General features: G+C 30.2%; 2 protein-coding genes across 2 annotated transcripts in view; one reads left to right on the top strand and one right to left on the bottom strand.

Moving 5' to 3' along the window:
• The window catches only part of LOC123262279 (coiled-coil domain-containing protein AGAP005037-like), a 338,268-nt gene that overhangs the window by 173,278 nt on the left and 148,963 nt on the right, over positions 1-16,027 (bottom strand). The window lies entirely within an intron of this gene.
• On the top strand, positions 10,484-14,126 carry LOC123262281 (MATH and LRR domain-containing protein PFE0570w-like). The gene is made up of 9 exons (XM_044724469.1): positions 10,484-10,620; positions 10,990-11,205; positions 11,361-11,506; positions 11,631-11,698; positions 11,866-11,955; positions 12,511-12,774; positions 12,906-13,271; positions 13,335-13,533; positions 13,638-14,126. Exons 5-9 carry the CDS (start codon positions 11,893-11,895, stop codon positions 14,036-14,038), a joined length of 1,293 nt encoding a protein of 430 aa, XP_044580404.1. The 5' UTR covers positions 10,484-10,620; positions 10,990-11,205; positions 11,361-11,506; positions 11,631-11,698; positions 11,866-11,892; the 3' UTR covers positions 14,039-14,126.

Genomic DNA, 16,027 nt, shown 5'->3' with positions numbered 1-16,027 from the left:
AGACCTGGAATGGAGGTATCAATTCGGTAAGGTCATTGGTACATTTAGGGTTGATTAAGAAATCCACCTGTAGTATTAATAATAAAACCTATGGAAACAAAGACCTGGAGTGGAGGTATCAATTTGGTAAGATCATTGGTAGATTTAGGGTTGATTAAAAATCTACCTGTAGTATTTAAAATAAAAACCTATGGAGGCAAAGACCTGGAATGGAGATATCAATTCGGTAAGGTCGTTGGTACATTTAGGGTTGATTAATAAATCCAACTGTAGTATTTATAATAAAACCTATGGAGGCAAAGATCTGGAGTAGAGGTATCAATTCAGTAAGGTCGTTGGTACATTTGGGGTTGATTAAGAAAGCCACTAGTAGTATTTAAAATAAAAACCTATGAAGGTAAGCACCTGGAGTTAACGTATTAACTCGGTAAGGTCGTTGGTACATTTAGGGTTGATTAAGAAATCCACCTGTAGTATTTAAAATAAAACCTATGGAGGCAAAGACCTGGAGTGGAGGTATCAATTTGGTAAGGTCATTGGTAGATTTAGGGTTGATTAAAAATCCACCTGTAGTATTAAAAATAAAACCTATGGAAACAAAGACCTGGAGTGGAGGTATCAATTTAGTTAGGTCATTGGTAGATTTAGGGTTGATTAAAAATCCACCTGTAGTATTTAAAATAAAACCTATGGAGGCAAAGACCTAGAATGGAGGTATCAATTCGGTAAGGTCATTGATACATTTAGGTTGATTAAGAAATCCACCTGTAGTATTAAAAATAAAACCTATGGAGGCAAAGATCTGGAGTGGAGGTATCAATTCAGTAAGGTCGTTGGTACATTTGGGGTTGATTAAGAAAGCCACTAGTAGTATTTAAAATAAAAACCTATGAAGGTAAGCACCTCGAGTTAACGTATTAACTCGTTAAGGTCGTTGGTACATTTAGGGTTGATTAAGAAATCCACCGGTAGTATTTAAAACAAAAACCCATCGAGGCAAGGACCTGGTGTAGAGGTATCAATGCGAAAAGGTCGTCGGTGCATTTAGGGTTGATTAAAAAATCCACTGGTAGTAATTACAATAAAAACCTATGGAGGGAAAGACCTGGAATAAACATTCGAAGTTCGTCCAATGTACCAGTGTACTGTGGATACCTCTAAAAGTTTCAAGCACCAGTATTAAAAGTCAAAAGCTATGAAGAAAATCACTCAGATATATTTATTTCAATATTTTCATTTTTCCGCAAATCAGCGCCATCTGTAAAAAAAATTTCTCCGGTAACGAAAATTAAATTTTTATAGTTATTTTTTTAATTACCAGAGACCGCTAGTTTGATTTTCGCTGACTGGGACAATAAAAAATGGGACATTGATCAATTCGGACATTGCTCAGCTGGGACAATGACATATTCCCCATTTTATCGCTACCAGTCCAAAAATTTAGAAATTCGATTCTTCAATTCTGAATAGAAAATTGTTTGCTTTTAAATTTTAACAACGATAATTTTTTTTATATCTTTATTTAATATATTTAAGAATTTTTGCGATTTTGGAGGTAAAATCTTGCGCGTAGTTTGAAAAGAAGACCGAAAAAAAAAACTAAAACAGGCATTTTATAGCGTTTTTAATTTGAAGAGAAATTTATTTTAATAGAGATTCGTAATTTTTTACTGAGGCGATGAATATTTCATACAAACTTAATAAAATTTTCTCGAGGCTTATACTAATCATTTAAAAAAAAGAAAACAAATACTAATTAGCCTTGAAAAGAATTCATTTTGTACCAATTTAAAAAATATTAAAAATATTTTTATTCATTCTAAATAATGAAAAAAAGGATTCCGCGAATGTTTAATCATAAAAAATAATTTTATTTTATTTTTCAAGAAATAAAATAATTGGAATAACACGATATTAATAAATAATTTCAACTTAGGTCGAACGGCAAGATCACTTGATGGAAGAAATGATAATACGTGTGACATAAATAATGCGAGTAATGTAAATATGACCGATGAAAATCTCAGTGAAGACGATGTCAATAATATTCGTAAGTGGTCCATTAAAATCTGTCCAAATACTTTACTTACGTAATACCTAGAGCTCGAATAGAACAAAATAATTTAGCTTTAAAAAATTGATTTTTACATCGTATACCCACAGGTCTTACTCTGATGTAGGCTTACAAGTAATGGTCGGTACCCTAATAGTATATTACAACCCAAGGAAACAATAAAAAAACATTTTTCGAAGTCCGTAGACCTTTTTTTAAATGAGAAAAAAATTTTGAAAATTTTTTCTGGTAGTTTTTTTAGGATTACTCCAGACCCAAACATGATAAAAAATTTTCATGGTCATATCTGAAAACTAGACATTTGAAGCTACAATTTGCTTTTTTTTTCGCTGTACGATCATTTTCTTCAGAGTTACATTTCGTTGAAAATCACCTAAAAATTTAGAATTTTTTTTATATCCTTTAATTTTTGTAACTAGTGTATTTTTTATAGTAAAGTATATTTTCGTCACAATACAATTTTTAAATTTTATAAATATATGAAATTTCACTTTCGATATATTTTAGATGATAACAATGACCTAGCGGCAAATGAAGCAAATAATATTAGAGATGATTATGATGACGAAAATGCAGCATTGAATGAAGCGGATTCAGATGACGACTCGGTAAGCAGTCAAGATTCTGACCGCAGTTTCTTTACTATGACGAGTAGTTCAAGTGAGACCGACACGGATTCTGATTCAGATATTGATAATGAAATGCCTGATCACAACTACAACCACGAAAATTTTCATTCACCACTGTATGATCATGTACCCTTATCTCTGGGTGAAAGTATTTTGTCAATATTATTATTAATAATCCGTCATAAAATTAGTTTGACGGTTTTGAAAGATATTTTGAAAATCATTCGGCTCCATTGCCCGTTACAAAATTTGTGCATAAAATCCCTATACAAATTTAAAAAAATATTTACTGGCTTAGATCTCCCATTCAAACGCCATCACTTTTGTTCTGATTGTGTAAAACTGCTAGCCTCTTCAAAAGATAAATGTCAAAATTGTCCAGATTCTGATGTGTCATATTTTATCGAAATGCCACTAATCAGTCAAGTAATCAAACTTTTCCATCGAGACGGTTTTTATGAATTACTGAACGCGAGATTCACTCGTCGAAAATGGTTCCCTGACAATTATGAAGATATTTGGGATGGAAAAGTTTATAAATCTTTGAGTGAAAATAATGGCTTTTTATCGTTCCAAAACCATATTTCATTCATTTGGAATACCGATGGAATATCTTTGTATAAGTCTTCAAAGTTTAATATATGGCCATTTTTTTTAACAATAAACGAATTGCCTTTTCCTCTTCGAACACAGTTGAAAAATCTTCTCGTTGCCGGTTTTTGGTTTGGTTCAAAAAAACCAGATGCAAATCTTTTTATGAATTCATTTCGAAATCATCTTGAACGAATTTATAATGGGATTTTTGTTAATATTCCTGGGCATCAAAATCCTATTAAAGTTCGTGGCATGATTATCTGTGGGACATGCGATTTACCAGCGAAAGCTGGTTTTCTTAATATGAAAGGTCATAGGGGAATTTATGGTTGCTGTAAATGTAAAATCAAGAGCGAAAAGTTGGGTAATTTTAGGATTTTTCCTTACTCTATTGAATCACCTTTAAGATCATCATCCGAAACAACTCAACAAGGAGAACAAGTTTTTCTTTCTGGTAAACTAATTGAAGGAGTGAAAGGACCCACTACTCTATCAAAAATTGCTTACAATTTCGTTGAAAATACAGTAGTAGATTCCATGCATTGTGTTTACTTGGGAATTACTAAGAAGCTGATGAGTTTATGGTTCGATTCTAAATTTCATAACCACATTTTCTCCCTGAGAGATTCTATAAAATCTGTTGATGAAAAAATTAAAAATATCAAACCTCCAAGTTTTTCAGTTCGGCTTCCTAGATCAGTTAGTGACTATAAGTATTGGAAAGCATCAGAACTGCAGTGCTGGCTATTGTACTACTCTACAGCAATTTTTCATCCAATAATGTCAAAAGCTTATTACGACCATCACATGCTGCTAGTATTAGGAATAACATTGTTGAACCAACCAACTATTTTTGAAGGTATGATTCAATTAGCAATCGATGCACTGAACGAATATGTAAGAACTTTTGAAGCCCTTTATGGTCGGGAACATTTAACCTGCAATTTACATCAGCTACTACACCTACCGTATGATGTGATGAATTTTGGGCCTTTATTTATTACATCATGTTTTCCCTATGAACATCTCAACGGTATCCTGAAAAGATTAATTCATGGGACTCGGTACGCTCAGCTACAAATTTGTAAGGTAATTTCCATTTTTTCCAGCATGGCCGATTTTAAAGATTTGTACTTGCGCTCAGACACTGTGTAACGTCCACGTTTTCAAAAATTATATAAATAAAATAATTTATTTGTCCCCGGCTCGAAATTTGCTCGCCGGAGTCCAGGGTCATAAACGGGGATTACATTATCAATAACAAAATAATAAACAAAACACTTTATTTTAAATAAATCAAAGAAAAAAAGAAAAACCTCTTTATTGGCCTGATCATGTTAATAAACGATATAAACAATATAAACAAATTAAACAATATAAACAATATATTAGAACACTCTTCTCACACATACTCTCACTCGCCGTGAGCGTCAAAATCGCGAACTAAACTTCAAAAGCTGGTTCCCCGCTTCCCCAGGAGACTAGCCATCACCCCTGGGCCTAAACCTCTACCCCGAGAGCGAATGGAGAGTGTCCTCTTCGCCCCCACCTACACGGCTTATGATCACCTACCGTACCTCAGCTGAAGGCTTCGGCACGGGGAGAAGCACTTTCATCCGGTCGGTTCATGATACTTACTGTTTTGACTCGCGATTGGTTTACCGAAAGTATATAAAATTTTACGTATAAAATTAAAGCTTATATTTTATACCAAGTAAATGAGTTACTCAAATAAATTGTGAAGAAAACGTTTAGTTCACAATTAATAAATGCAAGACTAATAATAGATTTTGCACTAAGTAAAAACCATGAGGTTGAGTTTAACTTTAATTTATTTAAAGTAACGAAATGCGACTGTGCGCTACAAAGTATGTAAGAATAACTAACTTAGAGAAAATACAAAAATTATTACAAGGAGAGTAAAAACTAGGCGTTACAATTACAAGTAGAATAAATTAGGAGTAGGAATATTTGGCAACGAATAGTTGACCAGGAAATAATTTGGAGGCGGGATAATTGCCAGCTATGCAGTTTGGAAAAATAAGCAGGAAAGGGAGAAGGATGCTAAGATTTTTACCTGGATGGGCGATACGTTTACAAAAATATTTCTAAACTTAGTTAGCAATAAAAAGATTAAAAATACGAAATTTACCAAAAGTAAAAACCCCCCTGGCGGATCCGCATCACGGTAAAATACCGTAATTAAAGTGATTCACGGTGAATTCACGGTGAAAACCCGTAATTCGGTGATTTACCGAACTTCTCGGTAAAATCACCGTGTTTTCACGGTAATTTACGGTGAATTCACCAAAATTTACGGTGAAATTTTTCTGAAACACCGTAAAATCACCGTAATTCTTCGAGATCTGAAATCACGGTAAAATCAAACGATTACGGTGAATTTACGGTAAAATATGGTATTTCCCTGAAACACCTTTTCGTGTAATTTTGAGTTTGGTGGACATAATGTCTTATTCCGTATATTTTGTTTAGCTGAAACTTAATGTCGCAAATATTCTTGCAAAATTGTGAGCCATCAATTGATTATAGCCATTTATTTAAGCAATTGTTAAAAAAATATATTTTTATTAAAGAAATAGTTTTTTGTATTTCGAACAATTTTAAGGCAAAATTTGCTTTTATAAAATTTGCGTATAGTTAAGAGTTTTTGAGTTTTGAGTTTTGAATTCCTTTAAATTTGAAATACATACTTTTTCACAATTTTGAAGATTAATTACAAAAGGAAAAAGTTATTTAATACTAAAATAAATATGTATAAATGTAAAGAAGATAACCGAAAGTTCTTATCCGAAATATAAAATTCTATTGTTTGTTCTCAATACAAAATCAGAGCAATCAAAATTGGTCCATTTGACAAGTAACTCGCTGTAATTGGCAGCGCATGTCAGGCGTTTTATATAAATAATATATAATGACAAACTTTCGTCTTCAAATTGTCCAAAATATTTAAAAAAAAATATTCGTTGTAAATTAAGCATCCTATTGATATCTGTTGTACTGTCTAATAGAAGTATTAGTGGCATATTTACAAAAAAAAAAGAAAAAAAACACAAGCAGTGTGATAAATTATCACTGATAATGTTTTCTTTTAATTTTGTAAAATAAAAATCAAGTTCGAACAGTATAGCTTTCGGAAAATAATTTTTCATCTGATAAATTCATTGCTACTGCTCCAGGAAAAGAAGTTATTCATAAGTATACAAAATTGTTAATAAATAATTGTTTAATTTTGTATCACGAAAAAAAATGACAAAAAAATTTGTCGAATTTCAAGAAAGCAAGTTCAAAAGCATCAGAAAAAGAAATTTTGAATGCGAGCGCTGAAAACTTTGTGATAAAAAAACTCACGGTTTATGCTAGGCCTAAACTTGGAACTTCTTTATCGACAGTATCAGCTGATCGCGTTTTCAAGAGTGTTGTTGATATGTCTGAATGCAGTTATTTAATTTTGAATTTTTCCGAGTCCTTGTTTTAAATTTTATTTTAGTCTATATAAATTTTATTTCAAGTCTATACAAAAAAAGTAATACAAATTTAATTTATTATTTTTCGAATTTCTCAAAAAGTACGTGTCACCGAAAAAATTTGCAGGGTCTTGTGTACGTTTTATACACGTGACTGGAACAATACTACATATATCGAGATAATTTCTTTGAAGATGGATAATAATAGTAGCATGGGTAGAAATTGTGATAAAAAAGTTTCTTTACGGAAAAGAAAAATCATTTCATTGGAAAGTCGCATAGAAAAGGTAAATAAGCAATTATTGTATTTTTTTTTAATCAATTTGACTCAAAATACTCTTATTACTGAATATTTTAAGATAATAAAATCGATTATAATCATATAAACTTTATTTCATACAGATCACAAAATTATCACATGAGCCAGCAAGAAAAAGTTTGAATATTTCAACACAACACCATCACGAAAATGACGCAAACAATTATGATAATGGGTATGAACAAGATGAAACAGAAAGTCATGAAGAAGAGGAGGAAGCAATGGAAAACCATGAAGCTGAAGAAGAAAAACAAGAAGGTGATAGTGATGATGATGACGATGATAATAGTGATCATGATGATGATGATGATGATGATGATGATGATGATGATGATGATGATGATGATGATGATGATGATGATGATGATGATGATGATGATGATGATGATGATGATGATGATGATGATGATGATGTAGTTTCTAAATTTATGACCATTCCAGAAATAATGTTTCGTTTACCACTTCACTTAAAACCCGATATTCATCAAGCAGACTTCTTACTTGCTGTGTTAGCAATTTCTACAAAGTACAACCTGAGTTATGAAGCAACGCTCAGCATTTTGCGATTGATAAAAATTACTCATCATGAAAACCATCTACCTTCGTCAAAGAAACTGTTATGGAAATCTCTAAACCGAGATAATAATTTGATAGTGCGTCATTTATACTGCAAAAATTGTCAAGGATCGTTAGGTATTGGAAAAAAAATAACAAAAACCTGCCCATGTAAATCAAGTGGTCCAGATATTGAAAATTGTCAACCACCATATTTCTTACAGCTAAATTTATTTGCACAACTTAATGAATTATTTCAAACGGCAAATATTCATGAATTTCTCCAGTACAGATTCAATCGAAAAAAGAAGAACAATGATGCTATTGAAGACATTTACGACGGAGAAGCATATAAAAAGCTATGTTTTCCCGGAAATTTTTTGAATAATCCAAATCATCTATCTTTTACAATAAATACAGATGGATGTCAGGTTTCAAAGTCGTCCAAAGCTAGCGCATGGCCAATTTATTTGCAAATAAATGAGCTGTCTCCTCACCTCCGAAAGAAGCATATGCTTTTGGCTGGAATATATGTAGATACACAACAACCAGTAATGAATAACTTCTTACATCCTATAATTAAAGACCTGAAAAATCTTTATGAGAAAGGCATTGAATATAAAGTATCTGATATCATAACAAAAGTGTACAAATTCATTGTTATTACTTGCAGTGTTGATTCTCCTGCTCGAGTAAAGGTACTACGGACAACTCAGTACAATGGTTACTTTGGGTGTTCCTTTTGTTATGCCAAAGGGATTCATAAATGTAAAAAACATGTATATCCCTTAAGCCATAGTTTTGGACGTCTTAGAACAGATGAACAGATAAGAAAAGATATGAAAATAGCATTTAAAACAAAGACCAACGTAAGGGGAATTAAAGGTATATCGTCATTAACAGCCTTACCAAAATTTGATCTTGGTAAAGGAGTTGTTGTTGAGACGATGCATGCTGTTTTTTTAGGCGCGATCAAACAACATATGACAATATTGCTCACGGTAAAGAAAAAACCATTTTCTATTGGCAAGCGTAAACAGATGAAAAAAATTGATAAAAGATTATTAGCAATAAGACCACCGGTTCGTCGTTCCCGTTTACCGAGATCAATAACAAAATATAAAGTATGGAAAGCTTCTGAATGGAGGAACTGGCTGGATTACGCACCCATATGTCTAGATGGAATTTTACCTCCTAAATATTTAAAACATTTAGCCTTATTATCTCAAGCAATTCATATTTTTAATAATGATTCGATCACACCATCAGACCTTGCTATGGGACGAAATCTTCTTGAGAAGTATGTAAAATTATTTCAAGAGTATTTCGGAAGCATCCACATGAGTTTCAATATACATCTCTTGACCCATGTAGCAGACACTATTAAATACTGGGGACCTATGTGGTGTCACAACGCATTTACTTTCGAATCCTGGAACAGGAGAATTATGGATGAAGTAACTAGTCCACACAGTAGACCCGACCAAATCGTTACCCGATTTTTGATGTCAAAGTTCATTGAGTCAGTAACTAGTGAAAATTTAATTTCAAATGAGACCAGAAACTTTATAAATAAGTTATTAAACTTATGTCATTCAAACATTCCACTGAATGAAACTAGAGTTATCGAAAAAAGTAAGCCTACTCTTACAGAACTTACGGATTCTGAGAATCATTCACTTTTTTCTGCTGGTTATGAGGTCATCAATAATGTGATAGCTTTCAAAACTATCCGAGTTAACGGCATACAGTATTCTTGTACTAGTGAAAATAAATTAAAATATTGTAATTCGATTGTATACTGTAAGAATCATGGTTTTGGTGAAATAACAAAAATTGTAAATTTTGATTTTGATAGTCAAGTAATAAGAGGATTTTTTATGAATAAGTTAACAATTATTAGAAGTGCATTTGGTATTCAGTACATTAAACAAGTAAAATTAAGTGGTACAGTAATATTTGTGAAGTTAACCCAAGAATTCATGCCAGCTATTAAAATTTCTAGTGGAAATTGTACATATGCTTTAAAACTGGCAAATTGTTGGGAAACGGATTAAAATTTGGTAAATAATAAAAATTGTTCATCATTGATTGTAAGAAAAAATAATTATTACTTAATATGAACTAATGGTAAAAAAGTTTTGCACATATTTACTTCGAAAATATATTTAATATAAATAACAATAAAATATTAACTCTAAATGGACCGGTTTTTTATTCGACCCTTTCAACTTTGATAAAGTTTGTCTCAAAATTAAAAAAAAATTTTTGATCGTAAAGCACTCTCTGATGCTTCGCATCATGAGTCGTGCAATAACAGAAAATGTCATTTTTTATAAGTGAAAGAAAAATAATTTAATTTGAAGAAAAGTTTAAAGGTAGGTCTGAACATTTTTTTTCTAAAAAATATATTCAAAAATTAAAGTTAAAAAAAAATTTGTGTTATTTCCTGAAAAAGTTATAGCTATTGTTAAACAAAAATATTAATTTTCATATTGATTTGAAATAATTAAATAAATAAATAATTCTAAATTCAAAAATTAGATATTTTAGTAAGAAATTGCTACTTTTGAAACTTCTATGCTTAAATTTCTCCGGTAATTTGAATGTCTGCTAGCGACATCTTCTGTAGTACATTTATATATGTAGTTGTGTACCTGTACTATTATCTATAGGACTAACACAGTGAAACGCCATTCGCTATTTTTCTTTGTCAATTCATATTTTATTGTGAATCCGTAATCAAAAGATTGTTTTATTAATTGCATTTAGTTAATTTCAACTACATTTAAAAACGAGTTGTCGAAATTTCATTTTTGATTTGAAACATAAATAATTAACATAACAAATATTTCAATGTTAAAAAATAAAGTCACAGATTAGTGACGATAAGTTTTAAAGGTTATGGACGCGTAATTTATTACGACACTTAATATTTTGTCATTCCGAAATAAATTACAAAAAGTAATAAAACCAAATTGATATTAATAAGCATCTGACTATTTTAAGGATTTTATATTATCTTGATATTAAATTTATTCTTCAATAAAATATAAAATACACAATCAGATATATGATCCTAAAATCAGGAAACAATTGACAATTTTCAAATTTTTTTTAAGTAAATATGTATTTATAAAAAATATTTTAAAAATATCCCCATGAGACTTAAAAAAAAAATTTATGAAATTTTCCCCTTAATTTTTTTAACAACAATTTATTTCCTGAGAAAAATTTTTAAAATTGTCAGCTGATTCAAGTTTTGTTCAGTTATTTATCTTCAGTCTGATTGAATAAATTACTTGAAATTAATTGATTGTTTTTAATTTACAGAAAAAATGTCTGTTAAAAAATTCGTCTTGATTCTACGTTCTAAGAGTAGTCGTGAAGAAATCATGCGCGCTCAAAAAATATTTTTAAAACTTCGTACTGCTAGTTCGGTTTAATATAGAAAGTTAACCGAGTTGGAATACATCGACGAAGATGAAAATTATGTTCTGTTTAATGAACTGAAGAAACCTATCAAAGTTAAAATACTGGCTAATGAAGGTAAATTCGATTTGTTAAAATTAAATAATATGACATAGATCTTGCTTTCTTCATTATAATTTGTAATTTATTATTTTATGGGTGTTTGGGAATATTCATTGATTTTAAATATTATTGACCGACAATTAGTAATTATGATTGCTATTTAATTTCAGATTCAGAAAATGCTTTGTTGCCATTGTGTAACAAACCAAAAAGACCAACAATTCGAAAGCATTTTTCGAACAGTCCAGTAAGTACGAAAGAGTCTAAGAAACGAGCGAATGAAGAAACCGGAGAAGAGGGATGTACTCAGGAAAAGGTTGGTATTTTTTGATTGTTTTTAAGTTATAATAGACACGAAATGTCATAAAGCGACATTTATTTCTGTAATGTTTTCATAACTCGAAAATTAACTCTCAATTTTCGGTAATTTTGTTTTTCAGAAAAGATTATCACATACGAAAAAAAAGTCATAGAAGCAAGTGACGCGCTATATACATCAGATGCAGAGGTATTAATTTATGTAAACTTTGAATTATAATAATCTTCATTATTATAATTAATTATTATTATTTACTTATAAACAAACAATAATTAAAAAAATTATTTTATATTTATAATAAATTTAAATATTGTTTGTTTTGAAAATAATAATTCCAAGAATTAATATTATTGCAGTGCTGAACTCCTTTTTTTCTGATTTTGATGTCGTTTTCAAAATCCGAAGTTGTTTTTTCTTTTCGAAGAAAAAATAAAATTAATGATCAAGTGAGTTAATGTTTATGTTGATCATGCAAGTTGAAATTTTGTCATTAATTTTTAATGCACTTCACAATTTCCATCTATAAAATTGCTCAATCCTTTGGACCATTCTTATTTCATTTGAATTTCACAACTTAATGTAATACACGGTAACTTCATAAATCAATTTCAAAAAACCGTCATCCACTTATATCATTAATTATAAATATTTTAACGTTAAATTTTCTTTTTCTGTTAATAAATTAGTTAAACTTGAAGTAAAGAGCTCAATTTCTAGGAATATTTATTATGAATGAAAACAAAATAAGATTATATATATATATATATATATATATATATATATATATATATATATATATATATATATATACTTTGTTACTAATTTTATATGCATGCAAATAAACCATCTTTTAAGAAAACGCTTAGGTACACTTTTGAAAAGCTAAATAATATAACAAATATTTTATACTAATGCTCGTTACTATTTTTTTTATGTTGCACTTGTAATTTTTCCTTAAATTTTTAATGTTTAATTTTCTAATATATTATTTCGATCTACAGTCCGATAAAGAAACAGAACCAAGTCCAATCTCAGAAACAGGACAAAATTCAATCGTAAAAATAAGACGAAGTTCAACCCCAGAAGCAAGACGAAGTCGAACCCCAGAAGCAAGACGTAGTCCAACTCCAGAAGGAAGACGAAGTTCAACCCCGGAAGCAACTCCACGTCATGTGGAGGTAAATGTTGTGATAAATCCTATCAATAAAAAATTTCAAAACGGTGAACCTAAAAAACCATTCAGTCAGCGCAAATATGAAAACGATGTAGGTATAATTCTCAATAATAAAAATCCTTAAAAGTACTTTTAAATATATAAAGTGATTTTACTCCTAGAAAGTACATTTAATTTGGTTTCAACCATAAACAATATTAACATATATACTTTTTTTTATAGGATATTATTTTAGATTTATCTTCAATTCAACCAAAGCCCTCTTCTCATGAACAAATGAACCCACCAATCTTTACACCAGAAGGTTCTAAAAATAACAAGAATAAAAGCAGTGAAAAAGTTACTACGGTAAATAAGAATATGTTTGTTGAACCTTTGGAGGATGAAATTGTAAACATGAGTGATAATGATGAGCCGGTATTTGAAAAAGTTCAAGAGTCAACATCTAAATTTGATAGTAGGAAGAATGATACAGATAAGGAAAATGCAAAGACTACTCGTAACTCGAAAAAAGATTTAAACAATGATTCCATATCACCTGAAAAAACAATGGTCAATAAATTTAAAACTGTTGATCAAAAAAGAAAAGTAAGTTGATTTGAATATCATGTTCTCGTGCATCACAGAGTTAATGAAATGTTTTAATTACAGACAGTAGTTGTTGCGGGATATACTATGGACAAAAACTACTATAATAAAGCTGGAAGCTCAAAGAACGTTGCATCTAGACTGTCTAGCATTATGAGTGGATTTTGGAGTGATGAGGAAGCTTCAAAATATTGTTTAAAAGCGCGATCAGATAAACCGCATTTGCAAGAAATCGGCGACGCTGAATTGATGCCCATAAAAAGTAATAATTACTCAATCATTAATAATATCGCATAAAAATCATTCTTAAAAATTTATATTTTATATTTTATTTTATTGATTTACATTTTTATTCTACTTTTTTAGATATTTTCAATGCTATCAATGAAGCAATACCTTTGAAAATTATGAATAAAAAGAAAAATAATGGTGTGAAACTCGACGATGAAATCCGAAATTGTGCAAGTAGCAATTTTAAAGCAAGGCGCAAGAAATTAAAGAGTGTTATTCCTACTCCTGCTAATACACCTCAGTCTACAAACTTATCTGTTGAATTTAAGGACATTTCACAAATTGATAATGAAATAGCAAGATTGGAAAAACTTAAAGATGACCTGAATAAAAACAAAAAGGAAAATGAAAACGTTTCTCTCCAGCAGTTACGAGCCATGGAAGAGTCATTAAAGATGAGAGAATTAGAGTTAAATCGTAAAGAAAAGTTTATTAAACAACGAGAAGAAGAGTTGAATAATCCTGAAAGAGAATAATAATCTAATAATTTTCCAGATAAACATTAAAACTAAAACATATACTTACAGAGTAGTAAACTTTGATTGCAAGCAAATTTTTTCTAAACATTTTTTTCCAACATTTTAACTATTAAAAAATAAAAAATTAATTAACTGAATTAAATAATTGTTGTTTATTTATAAAATTTTTTTACAGTGAATCTCAGTATGTTTTTACTGAAGAAAACATGGTAGAGTAACCGTGAATTACCGTGAATGCACACGATGATATCACCGAGATTTACCGTAATTTTCACCGCCAGCGCGCTGGATAGTGTACGGTGAAATCACCGTGATTCACGGTGAAGTTTCCGTGAACTACGGTGATTTCCATCGCCAGAGCTCAAAATGAAATACAGTGAAATCACTGTAATTTTTGGTGAAATCACCGTGATTTTACCGTTAATCACGGTGATTTTACCGTAAATTACGGTGATTTCACCGAAAATCACGGTGAACGTGCACGGTGATTTCACCGTGCAATCACCGTGCAATCACCGTAAATTCCGGTAAATCGGATCCGCCAGGGCCAAAGTAATATAACCCAGGTATCAAATTTATGACCATAAGCAGATTAAAAACTATTTAAGAAAATATCCCAAAAATTACCATTAAAAATTCATTTTCTATTCTAAATCTAGAAAATAACTAAAATATAAAGGAGCAAAAAAAATTGTTTAGACTGCTATTGCAATACCTAGGCTGGGAAATTTACAGCCATAAATAAAATTAAACAAATGAATAAATCTTTTTTTTTTTTTAGATAACATGAAATAGATAGATAGATAGATAGATAGAAAAATTTATTTGATCCTAGAGTTCTAAGCTCCTTCAGGACCATCAACAATACATAAATTTTATCATTTACATGTATACATTTGATACAGTGTTTTTAATACAATTTAAATATTTGATATTAAATTATTAAAAGTAAGAACATATTAATTCTTAAAATAATAACATATTAACAGAGAAATAATAACATTAACATTTATTGTAAGAAGAAGTCATAGCAAGCCTGTTGAAATTGTTCGAAATTGTCAATTAATGTAATTTCGGCCGGTAACGAGTTCCAAACTTTTATACCATGAATTAGGAAAGAGTTTTCATAAATTGCACAATTACTTCTTGGCAGACGTAGATAATCATTCCTGACGTCACCTCTCCTTAGCACAATCGGCAGAAATTCTAAATTCGATTTAAATAATTGACAGTAATTTAACTTAATTTCTTTGTAAAATAAACAAGCTATGAAATAATCTCTTCTAACATCAAGTTTTAACCAGCCTAATTTTTTATAATACGGAGTAGTGTGCTCAAATCTCGAAATTTTAAAAATATATCTTATACATGAGTTTATTTTACGCTGCAATCTATGCTGTAATTTGCCTGAGATGTTTGTATAAGCAGCACAGCAGTAATCGAAGATGGGAAAAATCAAGGTCGTAACCAATTTTATGCGTAACTGTTCATTAAAAATTTCATTATTAATTTTTAGTTGCGCTAGTGTTTTCATCGCACGAATACATACGCTTACAACTTGATTCTCCCACGATAGAGTATTATCAATTATCAAACCCAAGTATTTAACTGATTGTACATATGGAATCACATGATTACTGACAATTATATTTTGGGCACTTTTACAAAAATTACTGCTAACTCTCTGCCTACTTCCTAGTATAATAGCACTAGTTTTTGTAGCATTCAATTTCAAGCAATTTAAATTGCACCAATCAACAATTTTTTCTATCTCATTATTCAACATAGCAACATATTCATTAATTTGCGATGGGCAACATGAAGCATATATAATTAGATCGTCTGCATAAAATAAATATTTACATTTTAACCGTTTCGCAAGATCAGAAATATATAAAGAAAAGAGTAAGGGTCCAAGCACACTACCCTGAGGTACGCCATTTATAATATCCTTCCAAGATGACTCATGGCTATTGAAATAGACCG

The sequence above is a fragment of the Cotesia glomerata genome, linkage group LG3 (assembly GCF_020080835.1).
Source record: "Cotesia glomerata isolate CgM1 linkage group LG3, MPM_Cglom_v2.3, whole genome shotgun sequence".
NCBI classification, from domain to species: domain Eukaryota; kingdom Metazoa; phylum Arthropoda; class Insecta; order Hymenoptera; family Braconidae; genus Cotesia; species Cotesia glomerata.
Note: the sequence above shows the minus strand (reverse complement) of the source record. Positions and strands in the feature narration are given on the sequence as shown.

Bases quoted from the DNA above. Each gene is read 5' to 3' on its own strand.
- LOC123262281 (XM_044724469.1), top strand. From the start codon at position 11,893: ATGTCGTTTTCAAAATCCGAAGTTGTTTTTTCTTTTCGAAGAAAAAAT. The intron at 11,956-12,510 runs GTGAGTTAATGT...TTCGATCTACAG, and splicing joins AAAATAAAATTAATGATCAA to TCCGATAAAGAAACAGAACC. The intron at 13,534-13,637 runs GTAATAATTACT...CTACTTTTTTAG, and splicing joins TGAATTGATGCCCATAAAAA to ATATTTTCAATGCTATCAAT.